The following is a 15286-nucleotide window of genomic DNA, read 5'->3' as shown; positions in this document are numbered from 1 at the left end:
TCCTTATCATGCATCATTTGGGATAACTATTGTTGCATGATCCTTAGTTGTTTTTGCAACTTAGACATTTCATTTTCCTCTTCAAGTGTAATGATTGTTTTGACATTAAGTGATGAGGTAGCTTGGCTCCCTTGAGCGAGTTTGAGAAAGTATTTCTCTTTCTCTTTGTTAAGCAAGGTTTCCATGACTTTCTAGAAGTTTTTATCCTTACAACATCTTTCAACATCTTTAGGAAGTATCTCTTCATTTTTCTCATTCTCATTAGTAAAAGGTTCTTTACATCTTTCATTCCTTTGGTGATCTTCTTCTTTACTATGTTCTATGTGTTCTTGGTCTTGATCATCCATTTTAGGAATGTGATAAGTTTCAGTGTATGTTGGTTGAAAAATTCTCCTAAATAAGAATTTAGCTATGTTGTTTGGAGACATATCACCTTTGCTAGTTTTAGGAACCTCTTGATACAAGGGATTCCTAGTTTGTTGTAAGTTTATGGAAAAATTTCATTGAACATGAGGGGATCTAACTAGTGAAGGAAATTGTGAAGATGTCTCACTAGATGTATTGGATATAGACTATGTATAAGTTGAGAAGTAGCCTCTACCAAAATTACAACCCCTAGCTCTACCTTGTCTAAGTCTATGGGGATGAAAAATGTTTCCACTCCTTGTTGCAACAATGATAGACAACGACAAAAAGCACAAGCCTAGACAAGGACCACACTACAACATAGCCTCAAAGTGAGATAAGAGTGTTGTATACTTAGGTATGAGTCATATGAGTAATGGCTAGAATAGAAAAGATTTATGACTATCCTGACACAAAGTATGAAAAGCACAAAAGGACAAAATAAGATAAATGAGTAAGGAGACTAGTTCACATGTAGATCGCAAGTTGTTGACTAAGAAAGAAGTAACTATTTGACACTATTTATAGATAGAGAAATGGTCAAATGTAGACATAGATTAGATTTGGAGTGTAGATAACTCTGACATAACATTTTGGCAGTTTCAGGACAAGATGCCATGTAAGGATTCAAAGAAAACCACATGAGAAAGACAATGTGTATATGAGAAATATGTTAGCAAGTAATACTAATCTATTCAAAAACAAAAGCATTAACTAGCATATAAACCATAACATAAATGAGAGACTAAAGAGGAAACCCCAATTGGAAATGTGAGCCAAATGAATGGACTCTCCCAATAGGATTTAGCTCCTTGCTTGGTAGATGGGTCTAAGGATTGGGATGTATGCTCAAGGTTCCCAAAAACTAGCTTCAATGGAGATGAAAAATGGCAAATTGGTAGCTTTGTGAGCTCTCAATTTGGCATCATAAGGGTATGGTTGATGGCTTTTGGCTCTCAAAAGGGCATTATAACTTTAGCTCCAAGATTGTGATGAAATGGCTTGGGAGGGGATTCAATTTATAGGCTAAGGGCTTGAGGGATGGAGGGATAAGATGCAAGGATGGAGAAATGGTTAAGGAGGGTTGAGATGCACTCAAAAGAGAGCACATGGATTGTGCTTGTTTAGCACCAATCAGGGAGTGACACATGTCACAAGGTAAGTGGATGGAGGAAAGGGGAAGGATGAGTCAACAAAGGAGGCTCAAAGGATAATATCTTCATAAAGACCTTTCATCATGGCTTGTAAGAGCTTGTAAGAGCTTGTAAGAGTCTTTATGGCTTTTGTAAGAGCATTCAAAGCTTAGTGGTTGGGATATTTTGAGGGGAGTTGAGATTGTTGACTTTCCTTGGCTTAAGAAAGTCTTAAGCTTGTTTAGGGAATGTGACAGCATTAGGGGCTGGATTAGGCTTGGTTTTAGGATTAGATTAGGGATGTTAGAGATTTGCAAGTGGATGGCATTCATGAGGGTGGGTGAGTTAGTGACTAAGCTTAGTTAGTATGGGTGGATGGGGTGGATTGGGCTAAAAAGAGGGTTTAGGAATAAGTTAGGGGCTTTTTAGATTTGAGGATTTTATTTATCAAATAGGTTTATTTAATAAATGGGGATTTTGGATTTAGATAGAAGAATAGGATTTAATTGATAAATAATAGGTTATTTGATTTATCAATTAGGACTATAGATGATTAATTAAATTAATCAGCTAGGGGATGGAAAAGGATTAATTAAATAAGAATTTAATTAATGATGCCTTTAGAGATAACTAAATAGGATTACCAAAGCAATGTAATCAAATTTAGGTGTCTACATTTTGCCCCTCTTTGACATAGTGTTGAGACAACACTATTTCAAAGAAGTTCGAATGAAAATGACACGAGGAAGATGTTTTAGCAACGAGGTTTCTCCAGTCTCGGATAAGAAGAGGAGAGACTAGACTTAGATGATGCCCCCTCAAGAAGGTGGTAAAGAGAGAAATGAGGCTCGACGGCTTCTTGAAAAGTACAAAAATTCGAGATGAGCAAGGAGACTTAGATTGGCCTAAGAGAAGGGGTTGAATTAGCTCAAACTCTCACTACGGGAGAATGATAAAGGGAAATCAGGGGCACAAGAGGAAACAAGCTTAAGACTCTCCAGGATTGGGGGGAGGATAGAGGAGCGGAGCACTATAAAAAGGAATCCAGGATAGGAAGATGGATAATGGGATTAAAAAGCTAATGCAACATGATTCCAAAGAGTCAGATTGGTGGAAGATGGGTTTTCAAAGATCCCTAGGACTAGGATTGTGGATCTCGAAAGATGAGGCTTGGTGGATTGATTTGATTGGTGGATCCCTAAGACTAGAATTGTGGATCCCTAAAGCTAAGTGTGAGGAGCGATTCAAAGAGGTACTGATGCACAAGCTGGGATAGGAGAGACAGATGTTGGATATGGATGGGAGATAATGGAGATGAAGGGAATCCATTGAAGCTTTTTGAGCGGGGGAGTACTTCAAAAAGAAGTACCACCATGTAGTTGAGCACTAGATTTGCTATAGGACTATTGGTTAATTGCCAAGGTTACCAAGAACATCAAGGCTCGTTCACCAACTGTCCAGAGGACTAACAAACTGACTCAAAACAAACATGCAAGGGTTGCCCCAGCATCACACATGAATCCCATAGGAAGCAGTGCGGAACCGACACTGGGTAACCCACAAGCAGAAAAGAAAAACAAACGAAAGACTTGATCAAGACCTTACGCTCTAATTGCCCCATTTGCAGCATACCATGATATGAAAGATCGTGGCAACTTTGAGGAGGGAACAAGGAGATTTCTTGGAAAAGATATTTCAAGACCCAAAAGGGAAGATTCCAAATCAACAGAAAGCGACAATCCAAAAGAGAACCGTTTGCCAATGAGATGGGTAGGACGAGGTACTAACAGACCAAGATCAGACATGAGGAAAGCTCTATCCTGCAAGGACCTATCGGAGAGCACCTAAGCTGGTGGATTTGGATGAATGATGCATCTGGCAAGCTGAACTAAGAAGGATAACACTTTGGTGACAGGAGATCTAGCTAAAGGATGCATTGGAATAGCTGACCAAGGGTTGTGCAATGTGTGCAAGATGCTGATCAAGGACAAACTGACACGAACGTTGGATAGATACAATGGTACTAAGCTAAAGAGGATGTACAAGCTGACGGACCAAGATATGTTACAAATGTACAAGTTTGTTCATGTTTTGGTTTTTTGTGAGATGGAAATGTTTGTGAAGGATGGGATGTCTATAATAGGTGATAGGTGGATAGGTAGATGGTTTGCGAAAAGCTTAAGTGAAAATGGGGTTTTGTGTGTGCACGTGATAGGATACAAGCTAGGATACAAGATTATCTACAAGCTGGAGTATGGTACAAGCTTTGGACAAGATTTGGATATACAAGGTATGGTACAAGATTTAAAAGGTATAATACAAGCTTTGACACAAGATTTTACAAGCTGTACAGGGGGTATTTACAAGCTTCATCAGATTTTGGATATTTGGTTGGAACACCAAGGGAACAAGCAGGTATTTTATGGGATGGTGGGTGAATGGATGAGGGATAGGATAGTGATAGATAATGGATTAGTCTTAGTACACAAGATGCCTGAATTACCAGGTTTTCACCAAGGTACCTATCCAAGGCGCTTGAATTGCCAAGTTTTCACCATTGGATGCTTATTTCTCTTTACTATTTTTTTTTTTTGTATTTTTCAAAAGCTAGGTATACCAAGGATCTTCAAGCATAGAACTTCTTGAGATGAATGATGTTAGTAGGATCATTCAAGAGTTCTCCTTCTGGTGTAGATAGCTGATAGGCTCCAGAGCCAAAGGAAGCAGTGACAACATAAGGACCAAGCCATGTAGGTTCAAACTTGCCTTTCTTTTCTCGATCTGCTTGGACTTTCATGTTTTCTTTAAGGACCATGTCACCTGGCTGAAAGTGTCGTGGAAGCACCTTCTTGTTGAAATTCCTTTTGAGACGAGTTTGAAAGACTGTGAGATGATCATAGGCTTGTTGTCGCTTCTCGTCTAAGAGATCTAGCTGGGTGAGCCGAGCTACTCTGTATTCTTGATCTGATATTTGTCCTTGCAAAGATATGTGCAAGGAGGGAAGTTCAACCTCTATAGGTAGTACTGCTTCGGCACCATAGACTAGGGAGTATGGAGTTGTGCCTTTGGATGTGCGAAAGGAAGTTCAATAGGCCCATAGGGATGGATTTATTTGTAGGTGCTAATCACGGCTGAAATCATTGACAACTTTCTTTAGGATTTTGAGGAGGGTTTTGTTAGTTGCCTCTGCCTGGCCGTTACCTTGTGGGAAATATGGGCTAGAAAAGCGGTGATGGATGTGGAGGGAAGTGCATAATTCTTCCATGTTGAGATTTTCAAAGTTACCTTCGTGGTCAGTGAAGATGGTGGATGGGATGCCGAAGCGGCAAACAATGTGGTATAAGATGAATTTGGAGACCTGAACTCCTGTAGCTGAGATGAGGGGGACTGCTTCCACCCATTTAGTGAAATAGTCTATAGCTGTTATTATCCATTTATGTCCATCAGATGAGAGGGGTGTGATAGTTCCAACTAGATCAAGGCCCCAACAAGCGAAAGGCCAAGGTGGTGCAATAGGCTGTAGATCCTGTGCTGGAGCGTGCACAAGATTTGCATGCTGCTGACATGGGAGACACTTTCTGAAAAAGTCACAGGAGTCTTCTTCAATGGTAGGCTAATAGTAGCCTGCTCTAAAGATTTGTCGCGCTAGGACAATACCACTCGTGTGGGCACCGCAAAGTCCAGAGTGTACTTCCTTTAACACCATCACGGCCTCGTTTTGGTCTAAACATCGAGAGAGAGTATCGTGATAACCCCGACGATATAGGGTATTGGCTATGATAACATAGCAGGATGATTTTTGGATGAGGTTCTGGCGTTGGGTACGTGTGAGGTGAGGGGATATGATACCATTGTTAAGGTAAGCATGAATCTCATGGTACCAAGGGGATTGGGGACCAACCAAGATACAAACACGATTTGAATCCTCATTCGCATAGGCGGGTGTGAGGAGTTGCTCCACTAAAAACTCATACTGTGTAGCTGCTTGGGGAATTTCCAAGAGCGAGCCTATAGTAGCCATAGCATCGGCTACTTTATTTTGTATTCGAGGCACTTGTGTAAATTGAAGCTTTGTAAAATGTTGGGTTAGCTGATCAACTAGATCTTTGTAGGATAATAGCTTTTCATCTTTGGTTTGATATTCATTTAGGGCTTGCTTGGTGATGAGCTGAGAATCGCCAAAGATTTGTAGCTCAGCAATGTTCCATTCTGTAGCTATCTTTAATCCTCCTATGAGGGCCTCATATTCAGCTATATTATTAGTGCTAGGGAATTATAGCTTGAAGGCTTTTCGAATGTAATCTCCTTGAGGTTTGACCAACAATATTCCTGCCCCTGATCCATGAGATGTGTATGAGCCATCAAAATAAAGTTTCCATGGGGGTTGTTCTTCAATTAGACAGATATGCTCATCTAGAAATTCTGTGATCAACGGATAAGCATCTATTAGAGGTGCATCAGCTAGGTGATCTGCTATAGCTTGCCCTTTGATTGCCTTTCTGTCCACATACTGGATGTCAAATTTGCTAAAGAGCATAACCCATTTGGCCAAATGACCTGTAAGTGTTGTTCTAGAGAGCATATACTTGAGAGGGTCAATCTTGGAGACTAGTTGGATGGTATGACTTAGCATGTAGTGGTGAAGCTTTTGAGTTGAGAAAACAACTGCCAAACAAGCTTTTTCCATAGGAGTGTAATTGAGTTCATAACCAACTAGGGTTCTACTGATGTAGTAGATGGCTCTTTCTCTATTGTAGTCATCGAGTTGTGCTAGAAGTGCCCCTAGAGTAGTAGGTGTTGCTAATATGTACAAAATCAAGGGACGACCAGGAACTGGTGGAACCAAGATAGGGGGATTTGTGAGATACTACTTGAGCTGGTCGAAGCTACGCTAACATAAAGGATCCCACTTGAAGTTCTCATCCTTCTTCAGTAAATGTGAAAATGGGGTACACTTATCTGCGAGCTGGGAGATGAAGCGTCGAACAGATTGAAGCTTTCCCTGAAGAGAACGAAGCTGTCGCAGTGTCTGGGGAGGAGGCATGTCTAAGATAGCTTTGACCTTCTTAGGGTCGATCTCTATACCTCGTTTAGAAACTATAAAGCCTAGAAGCTTGCCAGATGTGACCCCAAAGACACATTTCTTGGGATTCAGCATGAGATGATATTTGGCTAACCTATCAAAGACTTTCTCCAGGTCAGCAAGATGATCCATGAAGGTATGAGACTTGACCAAGATATCATCCACATAATCCTCCAAAATGCTATGGATGAGATCATGAAAAATGGTTGTCATAGCTCTTTGATAGGTAGCCCCAGCATTCTTTAGGCCAAAATGCATCATGTTGTAGCAAAAGGTTCCCCAAGGGGTAGTGAATGTTGTCTTATGCTGATCCTCTTCTGCAATCTTGATCTGATTATACCCAGAAAATCCATCCATGAGGGACAAAATTTCATGTCCAGCTGTAAGATCTACAATCATATCTATGTTGGGCAAGGGAAAATCATCTTTTGGACAAGCTTTGTTAAGATCTCTGAAATCAGTGCAGATTCTGATGTCGTCGGAAGGTTTAGTGACGGGGACCATGTTAGAGATCCACTCTGAGTAGTCGATAGGTCGGATAACCTTAGCAGCTAACATTCTTTCTAATTCAGCTTTGACCAATAATGCCACCTTTGGGTGCATTTTTCTAAGCTTTTGTCTAACAGGCTTGATCTTTGGATCGACTACAAGATGATGAACTACAAGCTTTGGATCAAGCCCTGGCATGTCCTAATATGACCATGCAAATTGACCAATGTTCTCTCTTAAGACCTCAAAGAGGAGGTCAGCTTGGTCCTGTGATAGGGATGCATCAATGTGAACAAGCTTAGGGATCTTTGAAGAACCGATGTTGACTTCCCTGGTATCCTCAATTAGAATAGAAGATATCTTTGGTCGATTATCTTGAGGAGGCAATGCTAAGCTCTGGATTTCCTTGTTGAGGAGTTCTCTTCGCTGCCTTAGCTAGTCTCAGATTCACCTTAGTTCCAGTTTTGGGTGTATCGGAACTAGGTTGGGGATTTTCTCCAAAATACCCCTTGGGATCTAGCTTGTAGATATAGGCAGAATCTGGCTTTGTTTTCTTGTGAGGAGTTTCAGCTCCCATGAATCTTAGAAGTGCCTCCTCTGATGTGAACTCATCAATGTGTATGACGCTTGGTTGGTCCCAATCTATGAGTTGTGGATGGGCGAGTGGTAGGTCAATGAGGTGGATGGATAGTTCTTGGAAAACAGAGCCTCCGAGGGAGATTTGGTCTAGGATATCGTCGTAGGCTCTCTTTTCAACTTCCTCAGGAATGTCTTTGATTTTGACAAGGTCGCGGTGAATGTTCGAAAAAGCGTGACCATTCTCATTGGTGCCCCGAGTTGTGGGTATGCCAAAGCCAAGACCTGACTTCAATTCCCACTTGTGTGCGTCGATGGGGCATTGCATGCCTCTTTCTTCTGGTCCTAGACCACCACCTTGATAGTTCCATTTGTCAGTGATGAGCTTATGTTCTTGGGGATACTTTTGGCTGAAGTGATCAAGATGTGCTTGATTTCTTTGAGGTGCATCCTTATGTAACCATTTGTTGATATCTGGAGTGAGCTCCTCATGAAGAGGGATTTTTGAGGATACAAAGGTTGTTGGGCCAAACTGTTTGTATCGAGGAGGTGGAATCTCCTTAGCTTTGTGATATATCGGTCATCCATGGGCATGTGGATCAAGTGGGAGTGCCCCGACAGCAAATGCATCCGTCAGACTATACTCTCCACAACCTTTGTTATTGATCTTCACGGTAGACAGGGTAGAGGCGAGGATGGTTTTTGGGTCATTATAAGTGTGGGATGAGCTGGCGATAGATATGTCAATATCAATTCTAGGGTAGTGGTTTGTATATGAAGCTTCAACCGCATTGCAGTAGGCAAAGGGTTCTAGATCAGCATGGATGGTTACCTCAGTGCCTTGATGCAAAAATTTGATGTACTGATGGTAAGTGGATGGAACGGCTTTCATGGCATGAATCCATGGGCGACCGAGGAGGATGTTAAAAGGTAGGTTTAGATCAATAACATGGCAGAGTGTCTCTTGGATGACTGGCCCAACCTTGATTGGCAGCAAAATAGTTCCTTATGTGGTTCTTTCCAAGTTGTCATAAGCTTTGATGGTGATAACCTCACTGATGATATCTGCCTCAGTATACCCAGCTTGTTTTATGAATTTTAGGGTGCAAATATTCAAGGCTGATCCATTATCTATCATTACTCTTTTCACGGCAAAGTTGGATACCATGATGGCTATGTGAAGCGGAAGGGTGTGATCTGGCTCGACCACGGGTATGTCGGTGGGTTTGAATGATAGGGCGCATGAGGAGGATAGGTGTCCAACAAGATTATGAAAATCAGTAGCATTGATATCAGAAGGGACATGGGATTCTATGAGAGTGATATCAAGGATGTTTTTGTACACAAGACTAGTGCGAAGAAGGTCTAAAATGGAGATTTGGGTTGGCATGTTCCCAAGGTGTTCCAAGATATTGTACTAGTTTTTTGATGGAGCTGATGGTGTTGGTGTAACGGGTGGGCCTGCGATGTTAAATCGCACTCTTCGAGTGGTGACTGCACACTCATTGTTTGATCCTTGGATATTGATAACATTGACAGAAGGCTCTTTCTTGGATATACAACCTATAAGGCTACCATAGTCTATATAGGATGAAGTGTGGTCTTTGTTCTTCCCATGCTGTTGGTTTGGCTGACGGTTGTTGGTGTTGTTGTTGTTGGTTTGGATAGGTGCTTTTCCAGGATTTTGATTGTTGTGAGGAGGAAAAGCATTTTGATAGATCTGTAAGCCTTCATTGGGAGAGGTTTGGACACCAACAGTGATTTCCTTCCGATCAATGAGGTCCTGCACATAGTCTTTCAGTTTCATGCATCTGAGGGTAGTGTGACCTTTTACCCTATGAAATTTGCAGTACTCATTATCTTTGTACCATGCAGCTTTAGATTGGCTTGGGTCAATTTGCTGGGTAGGAGGAAATTTAATGAGGTTTTCCTTGACTAATTTCTCAAAAATGACATCTAAAGGTTCACCAAGGGTGTATAATTTCTAGGTGCAGGTTGGAATCTGGGTTTTTGTCCTATAGCTACATTGATGGCATTAGCTTGATTGTTAGACCCTTGAAAGTTGGGTCTTGGATTGTGGCCTTGATAGCTTTGGTGATTCTGTTGTTGGTAGTTGATAGCTTGTTGATTATGTGGTTTATATGGTGGGTTGGACTGGTTGTGAGAAGGACCAACAATATTCACATGTCTGGTGTCAGTGACGCCATCTGTTGCAACATGCTTGTTTTTGTTCCAATACCTAGACTTGTCATTGGAATGTGATTGATTTTGGTTGGCTTCCTTGTAAATCTTAACCACACCATATTTAATGAGTCCTTTCTCAAGGATCATTCCTTTCTCTTTGATATCTTTATAGGTCTATAAACAGTTCATGGTCATGTGGTGAGCCAAGCTGGGATGGGCATTATCAATAAACATTTTCACCACATGGCGCTCTGGCAAGGTGCAGGATATGCGGGTGGTAAGGGTTTGCCATCTTTGCAAGTATTCAGCAAGGCTTTCTCCACCTTTTTTCTTAGTGTGGACAAGGTCAACTATTGATAGCTCTGTTTCAACAAGATGGGCATATTGGGCTACAAATGCCTCAGATAATTCAGTAAAGTTTTTAATTGTGCCATAGGGGATTCTGTAAAACCATTCAAGAGCTGGTCCAGCCAAGCTCTTGGGAAAAAGGCGCAAGAGGAAGACATCATTGTATGCCATGTCCTGGAAATGCATGTAAAATTCTTTGATATGTGTGACAGGGTCTCCTTTTCCTCTGAATTTGTCAAATTTGGGTACCTCAAAGTGTTTGGGAAATGGTGTCATGGTAATGGCTCTGTCAAATGGGTAAGGACACACATTCTCAAACTTGAATGTCTTCGGATCATTCCCTTCTTGGATGGCTTTTAGAGTTGTCTTCATATGCTCCCATTCTGAATTGATAGGTGATGGCTGGGGTGCCCCCAATGTAGGAGTGCCTTGAGGTAGGTATGTGTTGGATGGGGCCACTGAATATGGATGGCTGTGAGGGATTTTCTGATAGCGATTGTACTTTGTTTGGGCAGCTACATGGTGGATGACAGGTTGCTGAGGGGGAGGTGGCACATATTGTTGCATGTGCTACGAGGCTTGCTATTGATATGGGATTTGAGGTTGGGATTGAGGAACATAAGTTGGCTGTGGGATAAATGGATTGCTTTGTGGGGGTAAGGTATAAGATGGTTGTGAAGTTTGGGGAAAGGATCGGGGGGCTTGTGGGTTTTGACCAATATATGTGGGTTGTGCCCCCATTTGAGATGGTATCTACAAATAATTGGTGGTCGGCTGGATTGGTGGGTTACCTCCTAGAAGTGGCATTGAAAAGTAGTTGGTAATAGGAGGTAATGGATTAGTTGGTGGTGGAGGTGGTGGGAATTGAAAGCTTGGGAATGGAACTGATGGGGTTTGATAGCTTTGCGGCTGGATTTGGAAGCTTGGTAGAGTGGTGGCAGGGGCTGGGGTCACTTGGGAGCTTGGTAGAAAATTAGTAGTAGCTTGTGGGGTTTGATAGCTTTGTGGAGTGAGGGTAATAGCTTGTAGATTTGTGGCTGATGGCGCTGAGCTCCCAAGACCTAATGGAAATGATGGGATTGTGCTTTGGGCTGTGGTGAACAAGCTGGGGGTGATGAAAGGTTGATTACTTGGCCCCATGGGTGGCATCCCCGTTGTATATTGTTGAGGTTGGCCAAAGATGCTAGCACTGATTTGGGAGATGGGTGGATTTGGAAGGCTGGGTTGGGGAGCAGAAGCAGCAATAGTGAAGGGAGTGGATGGTGAGTTATTTTGGGCAAAGGCAGTTTGGAGCGGAGAGGTATGAACCAAGGATGGAGTGGTGGTGGCTGGGTTGGCTTGCGGCATGGAGATTTCAACTTGGGTGGATGATGGTATGTTTGGGTCTGTTGGATCATATGGATTGGCTGGAGGCTCTTCTTTTGGCATATATTGAGGATAATTTTGATCATAAGAGCTAATGGGTGGTGGCAGCTACCCAAACAATGGGTGAGATGGATCTAATAATGGAGGGGGTCTTCCAAAGTCAAAGGTTCCTACATTGTCCCTTTGAAAATTAGCCATGATTGTCTCTTTGTTCTTGTCTATAATGGCGTTTACTAATACTACATTTCCTGGTTGGTTCATGAAAGCTTCAATGTCAGTAGATGATGGCATAGCTTTCTCTAGGCTAAAGGATGGCTGAGTGCTCAAGGGGGGTGAGGCTGTTCGATCCAAATGATAGGGCTCCATTGTTTCTTTCTTCTTGGCTAAGCGAGTGACGGGTGGCATGAAGATGCAGAATGTTCCTAGGGATGAGATGCAATAATGTTGATGGATGCAAAAGGGGGAAGGCTTTTCTATGCAAATGATTTTCTAGGTTGAGGCAAAGCTACATGAAAAAACCTAAGGAGGATTGGGTTGGGGATTCTAACTTCAAAGATATGTTGTCAAAGCACAAAAGGTCTGCTTTCCTATGTGCAAGCTTGGTGGTGATTGTGTCAACTTAAGGATAGACTGATGATCCTTTAGGAAGAACACGAGATTGACCACTTGTGGATCCCAACCTTTAGCTCAAGGTGATGAGGGATAACAAGTGACAAAGCTAGATTACCCTAGACAAAGCTCTGTCAAAGGGATAACCGTGGTGAGATTGGTGGATTTGAAAGATTTTAGAAATGGCAAACTTTTGGCAAGGTGACAACAAATTTTGAAGGCTTGGATGTGCAGATTTTGGATTGCTAGCTAGATGGTTTGGTTCTAAATGAGATGAATGAGCTAATAATGCTTAAGGGGATAACCTAAAATGGCTGGATTTTCTACAAAGATGACTCTAAAGTGAAGCTTATCCAAGAAGATGTGGAGAAACAAGGGGGTCTAATCATAGAAATCATGCCTAGTTGGTAAGGCATAAGCATTGTTAACTCCTGGATTTTGGCTAAATTTGATGGTGCACTCTAACCAGGCCTCTTGAACTGCTTCGTCGGCAGCTTTGTCCTCTACTTTGTGGAGTTTGGCAATTCGAGGACTTGGTGTTAGTTCTTTTCTCTTGGCTGATAGTTCTTGGTATGCCTGAGATGGCTTGAGTTTAACTTTGTGGAACTTTTGTTTGGGTTTAGGTTGCTTTGACATGAATTTTTGAATCTGCTTGGCTTTGAGAGACCTTGGTTATTTTGCTTCAACTTGTTCAACTTCTGGGATAGGCAGTGACTACGCTAAGTGTGCCCTAAGCTAGGATTTACCAAGTTTTGGCAAACATGCATTCAATAAGTAAAAGACCAAACAATAGATAGAAACAACCAGATAGCAGTTTTGATTCCCAGAATGTGATACTTGCGCCAAGGAGTGTGTGTGTTCTAAAAATGTTTCGATCAGTCACTTCAAACACATTAACATCCTAGATGGTTGTCTACAAGGTTGACAGTTGGTTTAGCTAGGGAGTCCTCGATATACCCAAGGTACGTGAGGCCCAAATCCATAGATGAAACCAAAAAGATGTCACACAGCCGAGAGGAGCGGTAACCCACTTCTCCTCTTTCACTTCTCAAGGGTATAAAGTTCCTTGAGGCTTAGCCCGAGTGACAAAATCCTGATCCCAAGAGAGGTGTCTTTCGATTCACCTCCTGGTTCTTATACTCCGCCGGAACGCTGGAGTTGAGGTTGTCCCAAGGGGTGATGAAATCCCCAAGCAGGCCTCCTAAAAAGAAACAAGGTTTTGGATCCTAATCTTATGCACCCAAGATGGCCTCGAAAGACGACAAGGGGAGAGAAGACTTGGATGACCTTGGGCTAGAAAACATGCTTGTTCTTTTACCAACTGACTCTTATGTGTGCTAATCTAGACTTTGCAAGCACTCATATTTAAGAGACAATGTTCAATTCCAACTTGAAGCGCCAAAAAAAGTAAATTGATCGAAGAATGCAAACAAGAAGAAGAGTTAGGGTCAAAAAAAGCAAACTCGTGCACCCGGAGGCCCTCCACGTCAAGTATCGATTAATTTTCTTTAAGGCATTCAAGATTGAGTGTGAGTTTGTTTTAAAGCCCAAAGCAAAGATGTGTGAGACTCGATTTTAAGTGCGCGCCCGGAGGCTCTCCACGTCAGTTGTTGTTCAATTTTAGTGCCCAAACTTGAAGTGTGATCAATTTAATCTAGATTTTTGGCCATTTAAGAATTTTGATAAAGTTAAAGCAAACGTTCAAAGACCAAGTGAGTGAGTTAGACTGTGGAACATTTAACACCTTCTTCAAGTAGACCCATCCCCATAAATGACGCTAAGATTGCAACCAATGGTTGAATTGATGGGTGATTAAAAAAGAGGTGAGTCCAAGGAACTACTCAAATTGATTTTTGCAAATTTGTATTTTAAATTAACAAAGTTTCTTAAATGTCCAAAAATCAAACTTTACCTAGATTGCATGTGGAAAAGAGATTTGTTTTGTTCATTTTTAGAAGCTCCAAATGAAGTGTTTGATATTGCAATGGTTAATTGATCCTTGGCATTCAAGATTGGATTTGTTGTTTTAATCATGCATTCAAGAAAAATTTGATTTTAACCCATGGCATTCAAGAGTGTGTTTTTTAGCAACATTCATTCAATAGAAAATGTGTTTAACCATTCAAGTTCATTCCATGAAAAACCTAAAAAACATGATTAGTCACCCAAAAAATTGCTTCAACCTGCAATAAGACAAAAAAGAAATTGATTAGTCACCAAAATCTTCAAAAAAGGAAAGCTTAACTATGGAAAAAAAAAATTTAACTTTTTTTGCTGTTTTTCATATGCGTAAAAATGCCTAAAATGGTCTAAATCCTATGGAACCACTAAAAGTCAAATTTTGATTTATACTCTTTTTTTTTTTTTTTAAAACTATAAAGTGCAGAAATAAAGATTTTAAAGCAAAAGTGCAGCAGTGACAGGCGAAGACGACAGTTCATCAGGCACTGACATGAGACTGCGGAGATGCTAATCTGCGCAGACAACAGAGGAAGAGGTGAAGACAACAGATTAAGTTGGCGGCAGCGGAGATGATAGTTTGGGTTGTAGAGACGACAGTTTGTTTGCTGGCGACGGCGGAGATGACAGTTTGACTGATGGCGGCAGCGGAGACGACAGAGTGGATTTTGAATAAGAAAATGGCCAGGTGGAAATGATGGTTAGAGGCAGAGACGAAAATAAAAGCCAGGCGGAGACGCTGAAACACGGAGACGCTGATCTGCGCAGACGACAGAATTCACTTCGGAGACGACAGTTTCAAATTCTGAGATGACAGTCGACCAGTCGAAAACGCCGATATGCGAAGACAACACTGCGCAGAATTTGGTTTAAAACACGTGGATTTTCTTTAGAAAAATTTTGGAATTTGATTTTTGAAGCTTTTTTTTTTCTCCCTAATGCTTCCTTTAACCTGCAAGAACAAGATTAAACCCTACAACTCACTCAAATGACAAGAAACATTAGATTAATAGCAAAAAACAACATATAGATAGAAATAGAGGATTAAATGACCCATAGTGGGGTCCCACCGGGTGTGCCAAAATGTATATGAGAAATATGTTAGCAAGTAATACTAATCTATTCAAAAATAAAA

General features: G+C 41.4%; 1 protein-coding gene across 1 annotated transcript in view; it reads left to right on the top strand.

The window, feature by feature from the left end:
• The window catches only part of LOC149562496 (uncharacterized), a 42647-nt gene extending 27682 nt beyond the window's left edge, over positions 1–14965 (top strand). Inside the window, exon 2 of the mRNA XM_089827988.1 lies at positions 14840–14965. Within this exon, the coding sequence (XP_089684114.1) occupies positions 14840–14965 (126 nt within the window). The remainder of the gene's footprint in view (positions 1–14839) is intronic.
• The last annotated feature ends 321 nt before the right edge of the window (positions 14966–15286 follow it).

This window comes from Cupressus sempervirens, chromosome 4, assembly GCF_028749045.1.
Source record: "Cupressus sempervirens isolate cs-2001-9-10 chromosome 4, ASM2874904v1, whole genome shotgun sequence".
Lineage (NCBI taxonomy): Eukaryota > Viridiplantae > Streptophyta > Pinopsida > Cupressales > Cupressaceae > Cupressus > Cupressus sempervirens.
Note: the sequence above shows the minus strand (reverse complement) of the source record. Positions and strands in the feature narration are given on the sequence as shown.